Raw genomic sequence first — 15,515 nt, forward strand, 5'->3', positions numbered from 1 at the left:
ATCAAAATTATTTCGAACTAACAACATCTATAGTTCTATACTGATTTAAGCAGTAGTGTACAAACGATTTTACAAAAAAAAAAACTGGACTATAACCAAACATGCCAATCGTCAAAATAAGGACCGACCACGAATTCTAAATAAACTTTTATCCTAAAGTTTATGCAGAAACTACAAAATCGCTGCACATTACATTTTCTATTTAACGTCATAGAAAACAGTGAATATCAGTGTTTCCGATCCGTGGGCTTTCCCAGGGACTTTCCCGTATAGTAGTTTAACATTTTGCTTATATGCAACAGCATGGACGACTTTAACTGGGAATTGTACAGATCAGAGCTGAATAAGGTGACAATTTGTTGAATTGTTTTTTTCTATGAAATTAAGTGTAAACACATTGTCATGATTGTAAACTCATGAATACGTTTGGACGTGTTGGTAAAATAGTCTGTACCCAGTCAATGCATGCTTTTTCCTGCTTGGGTAAAAGGATATGTGTTTGTGTCACAACTTTCAACTATATAAGCCCAAAAGCATTTTAATAAAAGTCAGTTTACTATGAATCATGTGCTCCTGATAAACAATAGGCTACACAAACATTCTACCTGTGCAGTAGTTTATTTAAATTTTATTGACAAAAATAGAAAACCCCTTGGCGTTTTAAATAAAAACTAATTTCATATACACACATTTCATAAGTAGCAACCTAAAGAAGTCGTGGTGCTTTTAATTCGTTTCATTTAAATATTCTTTTAGATATTTTTTCACAATGAAAGTTCTATTCCCAACGGTTCGAAAAAATACGAAGATTTTTGGATGTTTTTTAAAAGGTTTCGAAAATACCAGGCAAAACATGGACTTACAAATCAACCAACTGAATCAAACACAAGCAATTGTAGTGAAAGGTTGGGTTTGCCAAGTTGTTTTAGTACAAGGTAGAGATTGTTGCTGAATAGGACTTCTCAATCTATATTTTATGTTTTTATTTTTAAAGTTCATTTTGCTGATTATTTTCGATACCTAACTAGTGTACCCTGCACATAAATTTATAAATTATGTTGCTGTAAGTAATGAATACAAATTAGATTATTTAAATGTTTAAATCTGTCTTGTTATTTGCAACCAACCTAAATTGTATAAGTTTCCATTTCATTCTTTATAATCCGATCATTACCTAAATTTATAACGACTTTTTTGCTTTGCAGGTTTAAAATAAATTGCGAAGTTGCAAATTTTGATGAAATTTTGGAGAAACGTCGTCACAAAAGTAAAAAGTCGACAAGGTTAGTTTTTTTTAACATGTTTTATGCTTATTTACATGTTTAGTGTATTTTTTCAAACGACCCCTAAAGTTTTTTTTTAGATAAACTTTTTAGTTTTTTTTTTCTACCTCATGTTTTCTAATTTTAGGCCTTTTATATTTTTTATTCATGGCTGCTTTTTTACTCAATTAAGTTTTCATTGCACCCAACTTATGTTTTGCCAGACCCACAGACAGATACAGTGAAGTGGACGATGGTTTAACAGCAACCAGACTCAAGGAATTCCACTCAGGAATTTTACATTATCTTGATTTCTGTCAAAAACAAAGTTTTCAAAAGTTAAAAAAACTGAAAACTGAACAATCCAATCTTCCCATTGCTCAATACAGAGAGAGAATTGTAGAAGCTGTAAAAAGCTCACAGGTACTGCATATGTGATATTGGTAATAAAGTTGTATAACATATATAATTTGCTAAAAAAATAGCTTTTAATTTAAACAATCCAATCAATTTTATACTAGGAAAAACTAAAAAAATAAAAAAATTATCTTAAAATTTAAAATCAACATTTTCTTCATAAAAACAATTTTTATATTCTCAACCTTTAAAAATGAGATTTTCTTTAATAAGTTTTACTAGTATTTCCATAGGTTGTTATAGTGGCTGGTGACACTGGGTGCGGAAAATCAACCCAAGTTCCACAGTATTTACTAAGATCTGGATTCACCAATATAGCTTGTACACAACCACGCAGAATAGCAGCAATCTCACTTTCAAAACGGGTTGGATTTGAGACATTGAACCAGTATGGTTCACAAGTGGCGTACAAAATTCGGTAATATGTTAGTACTGACAGCTTGTTTATATTTCTAATTTTAGGCTTTAAATATTTGTTTGAGTTACCATATTTGTAGTTGTGTAGGTGATAGTTTGGGTTTTCTGTATGGCTGTTAGTTTTAACAACCCATAGGTAACCACTGGGTTGAACCATTACAACAAAGTGTATTGATCACTGACAATAACACATTTATGTAATTAAGTTTGGCCACAGCATTAAACTTTAAAAATTATTTACTGGTTACAAAAATTACTCTGGAAACTGTGCCAAAAATAGTTTTTTTGTATTTTTTTCTTAAGATTAAATATTATCGCAGGTTTGAAGGAACAAAGACTTCATCAACGAGAATATTATTTCTAACTGAAGGTTTATTACTGCGACAAATGCAGCAAGATGGAAACCTTGCTCAGTATAGTGTTATAATATTAGATGAGGTAATACATGGTTCTTACTATGCGTTATTGTAATTATTAAATAAGGTTTAATGTATATTCATACAAGTGATATAGCAATCTTAACAATTGTCAATTTGCCATTGAATTCTACGGACAAATCATCTATGGCTGTAAAAAAAGTATCTTTTATTTAAAACCTGCCATGTTTTTTTTCCAATGCACAGCTACACCATACACAGTTGCTTTTTATATCCTCAATCTATTACTTAAACTTTTACTTAACATCATATGAAAAACTTTTTTTACTTAACATCATATGAACCGCTACTTACCATTAGGTACATATACTTTTCATATGGCTGAAATGCATTCTTTCATTTAAAGCAATATTCTGTATAAAACCTTTTGCAGATCCATGAGCGTCACTTGCAGTCTGATCTTCTCCTTGGTTTGTTGAGAAATTTAATTTCTTCAGGAAACACAGAGTTACGTCTTGTGCTGATGTCCGCAACCATAAACCTTGAGTTATTTTGCAAATATTTTGAAGACTCGCCCGTCATTCAAGTTCCTGGACGACTTTATCCTATTCAAGTGCAATATCATCCTATTTCTATGGTAATTATTTTTCAAAATTTGGTTTTGTTGGTTGTATACTACATGAACATTCATGATAATACTGTAATTTTAATGGTGGTTAAAATTACAATATTACTATGGTTAGTTTAGAAAATACTACAGGCCCTAACCTTTCTGTTATATTTGAATTGCTGAAAAATACGTTATATTGTCAAAGTTATATTAAAGTGTTATAAATATTGTATCTTTAAATTAATCTGCATGACTCATCACTGATTCCCTGCTTCCAGGAGGACAAAGGAAACAAGTCAAGTAAATTAGATCCTCGGCCATATATCCGGATCTTACAGAAGATTGATAAAAAGTATCCGTCATCAGAACGAGGAGATTTGTTGATTTTTCTTCCAGGAATGCAGGTAACCTAATTCTCTCTTTCTGCCTTTTTCTTCTGTTTTTCATTTTCTCTTCCTGCATTGCTCCCCTTTTTCTTTTTCTCCAACTCTTTTTCTTTACTTTTTCTGCAGAAGTGTATATAGTTATACTGTATATACAATAAATTCATGTATTTCATGTTCTTAGTCTTGTTTGAAATAAATGCCTAAAACTGTATTTTGATCTTTAACATTATGTTGTTATAGGAAATAACAATAATAGAAGAAGCTGACAAAGCTTATGCAGAGGAAACAAAAAACTGGATAATTCTTCCTCTTCATAGTACATTGTCCATAGAAGAGCAAAACAAAGTGTGTACTGTATAATATTAACGTAATTCGATTAATATGTAAATTACTGAGATTGTATATGTAAAGTATGTAAACTTTTTTGGCCAAATTTAGTTTTTCAATTTTAACTGTGTAAGTCACTTTAATATTTTTTACAGAAATAAAAAATATTAAAATATTTCATTAAAACAAGAGTTTGCATTGAAATATGTTAAGTTTGATTATAATTGAAAAAAAAATCCTACTTCAGGTTTTTGATATAGCACCAGACGGTGTTAGAAAATGCATTTTATCAACGAACATTGCCGAAACTTCTGTCACGGTTGACGGAGTTCGTTTCGTTGCCGATTCTGGTCGTGTAAAGGAGATGAGCTTCGATGCTCAGTTTAAAATGAAACGACTTCAGGAGTTCTGGGTTAGCAGGGCAAGCGCTGAACAAAGAAAAGGTAAAAATGAGGATTTTTTTCAGGAAAAATGTTTAAGCTTGAAAAATAAACATTGTTACATTATGCATTTTTTAACCCTATGTTTGAGAAAGAGGAGAATGGGTTATGTAATGACTCTTGAAAAAATGTAGGTCGTGCTGGACGTACCGGACCTGGTGTTTGTTTCCGTCTTTATTCTGAGGAAGATTACGAAGCCTTTGCTGAATATTCTGTACCTGAAATACAACGCGTGCCACTTGATTCTCTGATACTGCAGGTAAATGTCGAAATTATTAATGAAAATCTATAACCACAACATTCTACGTGCACAGTGGTTGGCCTGCGTGTTGGGGCAAAAGGCACTTAACAACAATTGCTCCAACCCATTGAACCCTTCTAGTGTGTCTGAGTTACCAGCCATAAATTACAAATAAATAAAAATAAAAGAATAAAGCGTTACCTTTGTTTCTTATACCTTTACTTAAATTTTGGTAACTTAAAAGTTTTTATCCAGATGAAGAGCATGGGAATTGATGATGTGCGGAAATTCTCGTTTATTGAACCTCCACCAGAGAGCGCTCTTAACAATGCAATAATTGGATTGAAAGAACAAGAAGCGTTGGGGCGTGATGAAGAGATTTCTCCACTTGGAGAAATGTTAGCTCAGCTGCCAGTAGATGTCGCTATAGGTAATTTAAAAGTTTTTCAGAAGATTTTTTGCTTTCTAAATGTATTTCTTTACTCACCTTTATATTAATTTTTATTAAATAGATTACATTACAGCTCATTAATAGGCAGAAGGTGTATGTCATGTTTTAACTAATAATTATTTTTCTGTTACATAGAATATTTTTCTGTTACATACATAGAAATAATAGGTGTGGAAGTAAACTAGTGTGTCTAACAATTAAACTGCACCACAGTGTATAATTTTGTACAGTTTTCATCAAATGATAAAAATCAAACTTTAATGGGGCTTGTTGCACGGAAAACAACTGCAATTTCTTAAGTAAAATTTGTCGGGCCCTATGGCACTGTGGTTACTCTGCTTGTCTATAGGTAATTGGGCATGAGGAAACAGAACACCTGTGTTATATAAAACAGATCATCTGTGTTATAAGAACTGTTGTTTGCATGGATAAAGCAAGGCCATGTGAGGACAAATCAAGTAACTTTACATTTAAGATTAAAAACAAATGTTATCTCCAGGCAAAATGTTGATCATGGGAAGCTTATTTGACGTTATTGAGCCGGTGATGTCAGTTGCTTCGGTTCTCAGCGTTCAATCCCCTTATACAAGGTCAGCATATAATAACCCCGAGATGGTGGCAAGGAGGCGACCCATTGAATCCACACACGGAGATCCTATAACTTTACTCAATATCTTTGATGAATGGATTAAGGTTTGAGACATTTTTTACCTTTTTTTTATAAAATAACAAAAAGAATAACCTAAAATCAAGTTGATTTTAATGAATAATAGGCAAAGGTGTTTTAAAAAAAACAAGTAAATATTTTTTGTGCACAACATGATTTCATTTTATGTCATCGTCATGACCAAAACATATTTAGAAATTAAAAAAAAATGTGTGAATAAAATGTGCGTACAACTATTAGGGATGGTTTACCCAGTCATCTTGGCACATGTAATAACCTTAATAAACATTTGTGCATTTCAAAGTAATGGTCATCTAAAATAAATGTATTTTTGAAATTTAAACAGAGATTTTATCGTAGCTAAAAACAGTTTATGTAAGTTTAAGGGATACAGTATATAGGTTAAAGCTGAGGGCAAAGCATCAAGTCGTACTTGGTGTAAAAGGCGGGGATTGGAGGAACAAAGATTTTATGAAATGGCAAATATTAAGAGGCAGTTCACCGATTTACTTCGAGTAAGTTGTTCATTTTTATTATAATTTGTTTTATCCGAGTTTTAGCCAAGTAGGTATTTATTTTGAAGTGATAAACGCGGCTGCGAAAATGGCATTTCATTTTTCTGTCTATGTTCTGTTTTCTTATGTTTTTGAACAAACATTAATGGATCTCATTAAAAACAATATCTTTTTTATTTCTTCATTATGACTCAGGGTAATTCCTTGTTGTCGGGTGAAAAAGAGTCGAGTCATGGTGGGGAGACGAGTCACAAACGTAAACAACGACATGCAGATCGAAAAAGATTACGTCAGCTTAAAGAGGAAGAAAGGTAAAGATCGTTACATGAATTCAGGATTATGGAAAAGAGTGTTTTAATTTGACAACTAGACATAAAGCTAAACATAATTAAAATCTATATATGTGGCCAGTTAAAATGATATTTGTTTGTATTTATATACTTACTGCAAAAGGCATTGTTAAGTTTAATCACCACCAACAAGTCACAATACATGACTAAATAATTTTATCGAAATTGGTTTAAAGTTCTTGATGAATGTTTTTTTCTAATTTAGCTTTTTACATTGAACTAAAAAAATTGGAGCAGATTTTATTGTGAATTATAGATGCAAAAGCCCCGCCTTTTTAATGAAGCTTTTTCCAACTACTTTTTATATTGTGTGTTTACCCGGTGCCGTGGCGTAGTGGTTAGCGCGCCTGCCTGTAACCATTAGGTAATGGGTTCAAGGCTCGTCGCTGCTACCATTGTGGGCGTATGTGTCCTTGGGCAAGACACTTAACGGCAATTGCTCCAACCCAGTGGCCACTAATGGGTTGTCCAAATTATCAGTCATACATAAAAAAAATGAAAAAATCCAAAAAAAATAATCACTCACAAAGTAACATACATAACTCGTAAGCTGGCACGAGGTGTTAAACCCGTGTGATAACGACTGTCGTTTTCCGGCTACGCGAGGATAAAGTAAGTTACATTCATTCATTCATTCATTACATTCATTACATTTTACGACAATCATTTGCTGTTGTTTTCCTTTTTTTTTCAATGAGATAAACAAAAAAGCTATGTTATATTATGCATAGCTAAAACTATTCAGGCATTTGAAATTACTTTAACTGACACTTACTTTTAAAGGACGGAATCTCGCAAGCGTAAAGTTTTGAAAATGACCGATCATAAGTACGTCGCCGTAGCAACCGATGATGCGAGCGATGCAGATGATGATGAAACCGTTTCCTTGACGACCAACGTGAAGGATCTGGAGTTTAAAGTCCGACATGATCTCGATAAATTGTACAAGGTATATGATTGACATTTAAAATTTTTTAAAACTTTAACAAGTTGTACAAAGTAGGTGATTGACATAACAGTTATATAAAAGTATTAAAATAATGAGTGGTTTCGAAAAAGGCGCACAGTTTATAAGACACTTGTGTTTTAATTTAGCTTTCTGATGTTTATTGCTGTGCATATGGTAATTAGACTAAGCATATGCATCAAACTTTAAAAAATGCACATTAGGCTGGAATATTTGGACTTGCATTGGATACAAATCTGATACAAATCTAACTTATTGGTTCTAATGTTTTGAGATTTATGCAGAAATGCAGAAAAAATAATTTATGCAGAAAATTCCAAGGTGAACATGTCTACCTTGCCACCCCAGGTTAGGCGCCTATAGGACCAAGATACATTTATGTTAACTGTATCAATTCCTCACGTATAATTTATTAGTTTAATTGTATTTTCCAGGCATCCAGTGAGGAGCGTAACTTTACTCTTAAAGATGTCATCTTGTTGAAAGTTATTCTATGTTCTGGTCTCTATCCCCAGCTAGCGTTTCCTGATAATTGTAATTCCTACACAGCAGATTCAGATCAAGTATGTACATGTATTAAATATTTGTAATTAACTAAGTCATTATTAGCATTCAAACCATTAAATCTTGATTTGGAATGACATTTAATATTAAAAGACAAATAGGTAATAAAAACAATCATTTTTTAACAATCATTTTTTCACATCAGTTTTTCAACAATTTTTTTTTTTCAGGTTTTTCACACGAAGAACAAACTTTTTGTTGTTCTTCACCCGAACAGTTACTTCGCGAATCACCCGGATATCCTTGAACCTGTTGGTAAGGATGATGACATCACAGAGGGCAAATCATCACAAAGGGGATTGTTAAGTCACAAACATCAGCTCTTGTCATATGTGTCACTGCTAGAAACAACCAAACCTTATTTAGTTAACACTATGAGGGTAATTACAAAGTTTTCATGAATAAATATTTGGTCCTGAATTTTTAGTTGTTCATATTACTTTAATGGGACGATTTTTCTTGCCATGTTGGTAAATCCTGTTTTAATAAATTATAACTCCATGATATTATACATCTTCTATTGAATTAAAGTGATTGAAAAAGAAAAAAATCTTAAGACCAAATCTTTTGTTTCTCATTCATTATTCTCCATATATTAAATTATTTAAAAATGTATAAAAGGTATATAATTTTTTTTTTTAAACTATCTCTTAGGCCAATTTTTTTGTAATGCCCAGACTTTAGCCTCTTATGAACACTATTTAAAAAACTAAAAGAAAATGTTTCCTCCAGGTTCCTACCCTCCAGACTCTTCTTCTATTCTCACAATCATTGGACACAGATGGCGAATGTAAAAGGATAATTGTTGACGAATGGATTGAAATTTGCATCTCTGATGCCACACAAAGTCAAGGCATTGTTGCATCATGTTTACAACTTCGTACTGCTTGGAACCAACTTTTAAAGTTAAGAATTAATGCTTCAAAGAAAGAAGGTTTAAAAATTATATTATAACTTGATAATTTCACAAATGACATCGCCAAAATGAGTGTCAACTCACACTAAGGCCCCCAAATGAAGTAGTACTGCTACGAAAAATAAAGAAAAACAAAAATTGTATATTAAATTCTTGCCCAACTAAGCTAAAACCAATATAAAGGTCTGTTAACCCACAAAAACCTGGAACTTTTATGTGTTAGTTGGTTGGGACACCCAAGTTTAACCAGGTTTATGAACCTGAGTCAGTTACAACACATTTTTTTCTCCCAGGCTTGGGTTCCACTCGTTCAACTCGAAACCTTCAAAAATTTCTTGGAATAAAACTTCCTGAATTTCTCGATTCCAAAGTTGAATACAAAGTACGAAGAATAACCGCTGCAGATAAAAAGAAACTTTATGTCGGACCCAACGTCAATTCTGAGTACAGTGATGAAGGTGAGCCCAAGTTTTTCCAAATTGTAAAGTAGTGCGTTTTCGTAATATAACACAAAATACTTACATTTGTTGCCTTGCAGAAATCGCAGATTTTGCTTTGTTTTTATATTGTAACGCTTAACAGGCCCATTTCCAACATCAGAAAATTTGATGCGTTTTTATAATGTAACACGTCCATTTCTTACCCTGCAGAAATCGGAAATTTTGCTGTAAAATTATCCCAAGCCCTGCCCCACCCTTCTAAAGGAGGCGTCCAGTTATCTCCATTCCTGACATATAACTGCTTGAGTGATGGCATGAACATGGGTGGGGATTACTTGCGAGAATTCTGGACATGCCCCAACTGTAATGTAAAGCTTCCTCTTACAGTATCAGAGCGGTTACGTCATCAAGCTGTTTGCACTGGAGAAGAAAATACAGAGGTAACTACAAGTTATGGTGTATTCACAATGGGAGTTCTTACCTTTTTTCTCAATGGCCAATTACTTTTTCAACTTTCCGTTCTTTTGACCCAAACTCATGATCTAATTAAAGGTTAAACAAACTAGATTCTACTATCTTTACTTTCATTAGTAAGAATTTTGTACAGTTAAAAAATCTTTGTTGTAGTATCTTTGAAGTAAAGTTTGTGGTTGTATGTTGTTTAAAATACTATCTTTCTAACCAGCAATAATATAACAGTCAACACACCTAAACGTAAACGGGTTCAGGTCTGAATAAAGAAACTGATTTATATGGGATGTTTTTTCAACATTAAAACAAATTATTTGTATTACAATACTACAAATATTTTTAACTATATCTTACCAATACAAAATTTCTTATTATTATCGACATATTTACATTATAACATGATTGACGAATGACGATTGATATTTTGGCATTGTAAAATAAATTGAATTAATTTTCAGGCTGACTGTGCCAGCACTTCACAGAATGAAGGAAGTACGTCAATACCTTCACTACAGAAGGACTACCACTGCACTGTTTGCAATGAAATGTTCAAATTTTCTGCCGTTGAAATCTTAAAACACAAACGTTCACATGCAAAACAATAGCGATTGTTACACCGTTATTATGTAATACACAGCTGTTATGATTGCGCCCCATAAAACAGCAGTGACGGGACTCGACAACCCAAATTGACTAGAATCAGCATTAGGTAGATTGTCAACTTTTGCTTGAGTTATCTCAGTCTTAGACTCTTGATCATTACTGCTCTTTTGGACCAAATGTTCAGATTTTGTTTCCTTTCCTAAAAGTTCTTCCAAACGCTCAAGTTTTTGGTTAAGTTCTGATAATGTTTTAGTAACAGTAGTGGAAGTTGTAGTAGGAGAAGTCTGGTGTTGCAGTCGTACACTGATACTGTTGCAAAGAGCTTTTAACTCCTTTAATTGAACATCAAACTGCCGGAACACCTGTGTAAGATAAGGGCAATTAGTCAGTGTGTAAAATAAGTTGAATTTGTAACAGAAAAAATTGAATGTAACTTATCTATCCACGCATGGCGGATCAATGACAGTTGTATTACCTACTAAATTACTACATATGTATTTTATAAGAAAAAAATAAAATACTACCTTTGTAACTTTGTGAGTAATTATTTTATGCAGATTGTTTTTTATAAGGTATGGCTGACAATCTAGACAGACCCAAAAGGCACCACTGGGTTGGAGCATTTTCGGTTAAATTTTTGCTCAATGACATAACCCCACATCGGTGGCAGCAAGGAGCTACAAAAAATTGTAACTCTGGGCTACAGGTAGGGGCACCAACCATTGGCCCTGGTGGGAATGTTTGACTAAATGTTGACAATTTGCTTAGTTTAGTATCATTTGACTATAAGTCATAACTTATTTGTACATGCTCTGATAACTCACTCAACATAAGCTCTTACTGCTTGAATTTACGTAAAGCTCCACCACATTTTAAATCTGCATAAAATAAAACATATGCATACCATTGTGTTGCCTTCTGTTTCATTCTCCTCAGGTGGGTTATCCAGCAAACCACGAACAAGACATGCTTGTAGTTGAGATACAGAATCCTTTATATCTTCATATCTTTCGTGAACAAAAGGCAACACCTAAACATAAGAGATATCATTATTGTTTGTACTTTTTACTTTAAAACCAGCACAGTGGTTAGCTGGCCAGACACAAGTGGTTACCGGTTCAAGACTTATTTGCTGTACCATTGTGGGCATATAGACATTTAACAACAATTAATTAAAACTCGTTGTTTCTTTTGGGTTGTCTAAATAGGCAGTCATACATTAAAAAAATTAAAATATTTAGATAAAATTGAAACTGATAAAGAAAGTCACAAATCTTAAAACTCGTACGTGGGAATGAGATATGAAATATGAAACAGTACACACAAATTATATTGACTGTCGTTGCCTCATCACACAAGGATAAAACAAGTTACATTCATTTATTAAGTAGCAGAACAAACAAGATACCAAGCGTGTAACAAACCCTTAGACCAGCATGCATTGAATAAAGCCTTAATATATCATGTACATAAAACATACATTAAACCAAATGTATTTTATTTTATTCAAACCAAGTCATTTTTGTCAATCATTCAAAAAATTGTTCTTAACAATAAGTTAAAAATTTCAAAACATTGAGTTAAAAAATCATTAGAATATTTGTAACCTTAGCTATATCTTCTTGAATATCCTTGCTGTGGTCGTGCTCAACGATCATGTGACGTAAATCATTCGTTCGAACTCTGTTGATATAACTTCCTCCAATCATACCTGTGTGGTAAGATTTGTGTGAAAGCAGAACAGAAAGATATCCCTACTAGCAACTACCATAGCAATTTTTTCTAGCAACTATTATAGCAGTCTCTTGTACCATTTTTTAGAAAGCACGGTGCGGTGCTTGCTAACATAGTTGCGCCGTAAAATCTCTGTTGTACAGGGGATCAGAACCCAGAAGTCAATTTCAATAAACATAATGACAACACTATTTGAGAATACGTTAAAAGTATGATTAATTAGGTTTAAATTTAATTGTATTTTTATAAAAATATGTATGGTGTGCGACTTCTCGGACCACTTTGTCCTTGTATATAACAATTAGGGGCAACACTCAACATATATAATTTTTAATTGACTTTATTTTTCACACTTTTTATTCATATCGAGTCTCAACAACTGTTGTTTTGCCGTTAATGACCTTTTATTTTTTCATTATTTACATAACACAACCTTTGTCATCATTTTTGAAGAGATAAATAAAACTATATATATTATATATGTTATGTAACAAAACCAGAGATAATGTACCAAGAATTGTTCCTATGATTGAACCAATCAGAGACCAGTTCTTTGTTTGCTCCACTCGTGCTCTTTCTTTCTCGTAACTGTTGCGCATCGCTGCAGATAACTTCTGGAAGGAATCTCGTTCATTCTCTTCTGCGTTCTCCAGCGTCAGTTTCATTCTGGAGATAATTAAGGTATAATTTAGGGATTTAGAAACAAACATATACTGTTTGAGGAATTTATAACAAAATAGCACAAATTACCATTTAGACTTTAATTTTTTACATATCTAAATTTTTTTTGGACAATTTTTTACATGTCTCAAAATGTACACTTTTTATCAGGTAAGTTTTAAACTTTTATATATAATAATCCAGATAAGGCATAAAGTTAAACACACCCTTCTTCTTTTGTAACTAGCTCATGTTGTTCATTTGCCAGTTGTGGATACAATGGATTGGAATAATTGACGTGGCTTAATCTTTCCCTCACATGTTTTAACTGATCACGAATTGCTAAAACTTCACGAACTGCTCTTCTCTCTTCTGCTCTTGCTTGCAAAAAGTGCTCTTCCCGCTAAAAAATATTATTTTTTGTTTAGTCATTATAGATACCATGGAAACACATTGTGATTAATTACTATATATATATATATATATCTTTTTTACTTATTTGTTATATGTTTTCATCAGTTGCTTTGTTGCTAATTTCCATTTGTTTAATAACGGAGAAGTGTTTTGATTAGTTGAGTTAGGTTTTAGTAAAAAATCCTCCAGTAGGTTGCACATTAGGTTGTTGGGAAGTGTTAAAGGTTGGTAGTTAATGGTTATTAGTTAGGGAAGGGAGTGGGGTTAGTGGTTACAATGTTATAAGTTAGTAGTTGGATGTTATGTGTTTATGAGATAACATAGGGGAGGATTCTTCACTACTAGAGTGAAATACTTTGCTGTAGTAAATCGATATTGGGGTATTAAGCAACAAATTATATTAAGTAGTTTTTATTCCCGCATACATAACGCACCTTTTGCACTTGATTTTGTGCATTCTGAACGTCTGTTAAGCCGATAAACTGCTCGTATTTTTGGTAGAAATGATTCCACTGTTTCGAAATGCCAGATATTGTTTGTTTGGTTTTATCCAAAGAAATGGTTTTAATCTCTTTGGTTTTATCACTTGCAGCGTCCATGAAATGAACGCATGGTATAATACGACACGAAACCATTGTATTGGTTTTGAGTTTCATTTCGTACAACTTGGCACACCGTGATGGCTTCGTGTAACTTTGGCATGTCGTTTTTGATAGAATAGATAACTTTCCGGTAAAAGTTTTATTCATCATAAACAAATCACTGACAAACTTCTGGAAAGCTCCCTTGGGGGGAATTACCCTGTCGTGACGTCACACACAAACTTTTTTCTTTTTTTATAATATATCTATTTTCCCATTTCCCCCTCAGATGTATTTCATTTAAAAAAACAGTTTTTTTACGACGTTTATTAGTAGTAGCGGTCGGTATTGGTGTTATAATAGTGGTCGGCTTTGCTGTTATAAAATATGAATTCCCGTCGATAGCCTCCAAGAGGACGACGAAGAGTTTGACGACAAGCACTGACGACAAGCACTGACGAAGAGTTCAAGCACTGACATATTTAACTGCAAAAAAACAAACATTAGTCACAGCGCACAAGTAAGACAAACTAAGCATTCACTTTTGTTGTAAGCTCAAATTTCGTGATACAGGCATGGCCTACTCAATATGTTGAATTCATATTTTTAAGTTCATAATTTTAAATGAAATGCCTTGTGTAAAATAAAAACAGGACCAAAATACCTTCATAGTTTATGTGGCTGGCGTTGGTGGAAAGCTACTACGGTAAGACAAGCCCCAGCCAATGGTAGTGGGTTTCTACTAATTTCACCATTATATGTCTGACGGCAAGGAGTCAAACCAACAGCAGCTCCGCATATCCCAATCGGGATACTTTCGTCGTATCTTCCACAGAAAATAATAACGCCCGAATGTTATACGCACCGCATCGACCTTTATAAAATCGCGTCAGGTTGTTAAGAATCGCATTGACAGTGACCTAAATACGCGCATGGGGCCCCATAAAAAATTGCGAAACGCATGCGTAAAACAAACCGCATTGTGACGTCATAAAAGCGAGTGTGGAGGAGCGACGACCTAACTATGACGTAACAATATTAGCGAAAACGACGCGATATAATGATGCGAGGTAATTCAAAGCGATAGTAGCGATTGCGACGTAAATTCAATTGACTTGTATTATGACGTAACAAAGAACCGTCGGGCGAAAGAAATGAGTTAAAGATAAAGTAAGATTAAGTTTCAACATCAGACACAATGTTAATAATAACAATAGTTTAATAATGTAACAATACTGAATGGTAATATTTGGGTATAACTTACAATAGTTTAAACTTATTATTACTAATCTTAGACTCTTGAAATACAATCCATATTATGGCTGCAGAACCAACTTAAACCAACCATCAACGTATACAAGTCGTATAGTGTAATTGCCACGCATTGGAAGGCGAGTGTTTTGTAAGCGAGAACTGCGAGCCAATCAACCAAAAGCGGGGAGGGGCAATCAATTTGGAAAATGTTAAACCCACCAAAGCGTATGCATTGAATGGACACAGTGAAAACCAAAGGTTATATCATAATATATAACACTAATGTAATAAAATAATACTTGACTCAAGTCTTCCCATAAAACTTGTTGAAGCCTTCCAATTTTTAACCTGGTGTGGAACCAACTTCATCTGAACTGAAACATAGTCGGCTTTATAGAAGAGGCGTTTTATGCACGGAGCAATCAGCAAGGCGTCGTTAAACAGCTGATGG

General features: G+C 33.3%; 2 protein-coding genes and 1 long non-coding RNA gene across 6 annotated transcripts; 1 reads left to right on the forward strand and 2 right to left on the reverse strand.

The window, feature by feature from the left end:
* Positions 1-168: 168 nt before the first annotated feature.
* On the forward strand, positions 169-10,953 carry LOC149743221 (putative ATP-dependent RNA helicase DHX34). Of its 2 annotated transcripts, none has more exons than XM_089886149.1 (22): positions 169-348; positions 757-935; positions 1,206-1,283; positions 1,487-1,685; positions 1,913-2,097; positions 2,417-2,534; positions 2,907-3,110; positions 3,362-3,487; positions 3,710-3,814; positions 4,044-4,239; positions 4,371-4,495; positions 4,733-4,907; positions 5,428-5,621; positions 5,997-6,110; positions 6,306-6,421; positions 7,244-7,409; positions 7,862-7,990; positions 8,162-8,371; positions 8,724-8,925; positions 9,201-9,365; positions 9,558-9,787; positions 10,277-10,953. In XM_089886149.1, the coding sequence occupies exons 1-22, from the start codon at positions 304-306 to the stop codon at positions 10,421-10,423; spliced, it is 3,408 nt and encodes a 1,135-aa protein (XP_089742275.1). In that variant the 5' UTR covers positions 169-303; the 3' UTR covers positions 10,424-10,953. The 2 variants fall into 2 exon arrangements, with proteins under 2 accessions (XP_089742275.1, XP_089742286.1); XM_089886160.1 differs by having other exon boundaries at positions 757-905.
* Positions 6,267-9,567, reverse strand: LOC149743222 (uncharacterized). Its single transcript, XR_016385828.1, has 3 exons — positions 9,430-9,567; positions 7,236-9,305; positions 6,267-6,404 (listed from the first exon to the last, which is right to left on the reverse strand). It is a non-coding gene; the product is annotated as an uncharacterized LOC149743222 (long non-coding RNA).
* Positions 10,077-15,506, reverse strand: LOC149743223 (uncharacterized). 3 transcript variants are annotated; one of them, XM_089886266.1, is made up of 7 exons: positions 15,364-15,506; positions 13,664-14,296; positions 13,043-13,218; positions 12,667-12,821; positions 12,029-12,132; positions 11,326-11,451; positions 10,077-10,783 (listed from the first exon to the last, which is right to left on the reverse strand). In XM_089886266.1, exons 2-7 carry the CDS (start codon positions 13,979-13,981, stop codon positions 10,430-10,432), a joined length of 1,233 nt encoding a protein of 410 aa, XP_089742392.1. In that variant the 5' UTR covers positions 13,982-14,296; positions 15,364-15,506; the 3' UTR covers positions 10,077-10,429. The 3 variants fall into 3 exon arrangements, with proteins under 3 accessions (XP_089742392.1, XP_089742400.1, XP_089742382.1); XM_089886274.1 differs by lacking the exon at positions 15,364-15,506 and adding an exon at positions 15,075-15,326; XM_089886256.1 differs by lacking the exon at positions 15,364-15,506 and adding an exon at positions 14,475-15,022.
* Positions 15,507-15,515: the final 9 nt, after the last annotated feature.

Source organism: Ciona robusta, chromosome 1, assembly GCF_009617815.1.
Source record: "Ciona robusta chromosome 1, ASM961781v2".
Lineage (NCBI taxonomy): Eukaryota > Metazoa > Chordata > Ascidiacea > Phlebobranchia > Cionidae > Ciona > Ciona robusta.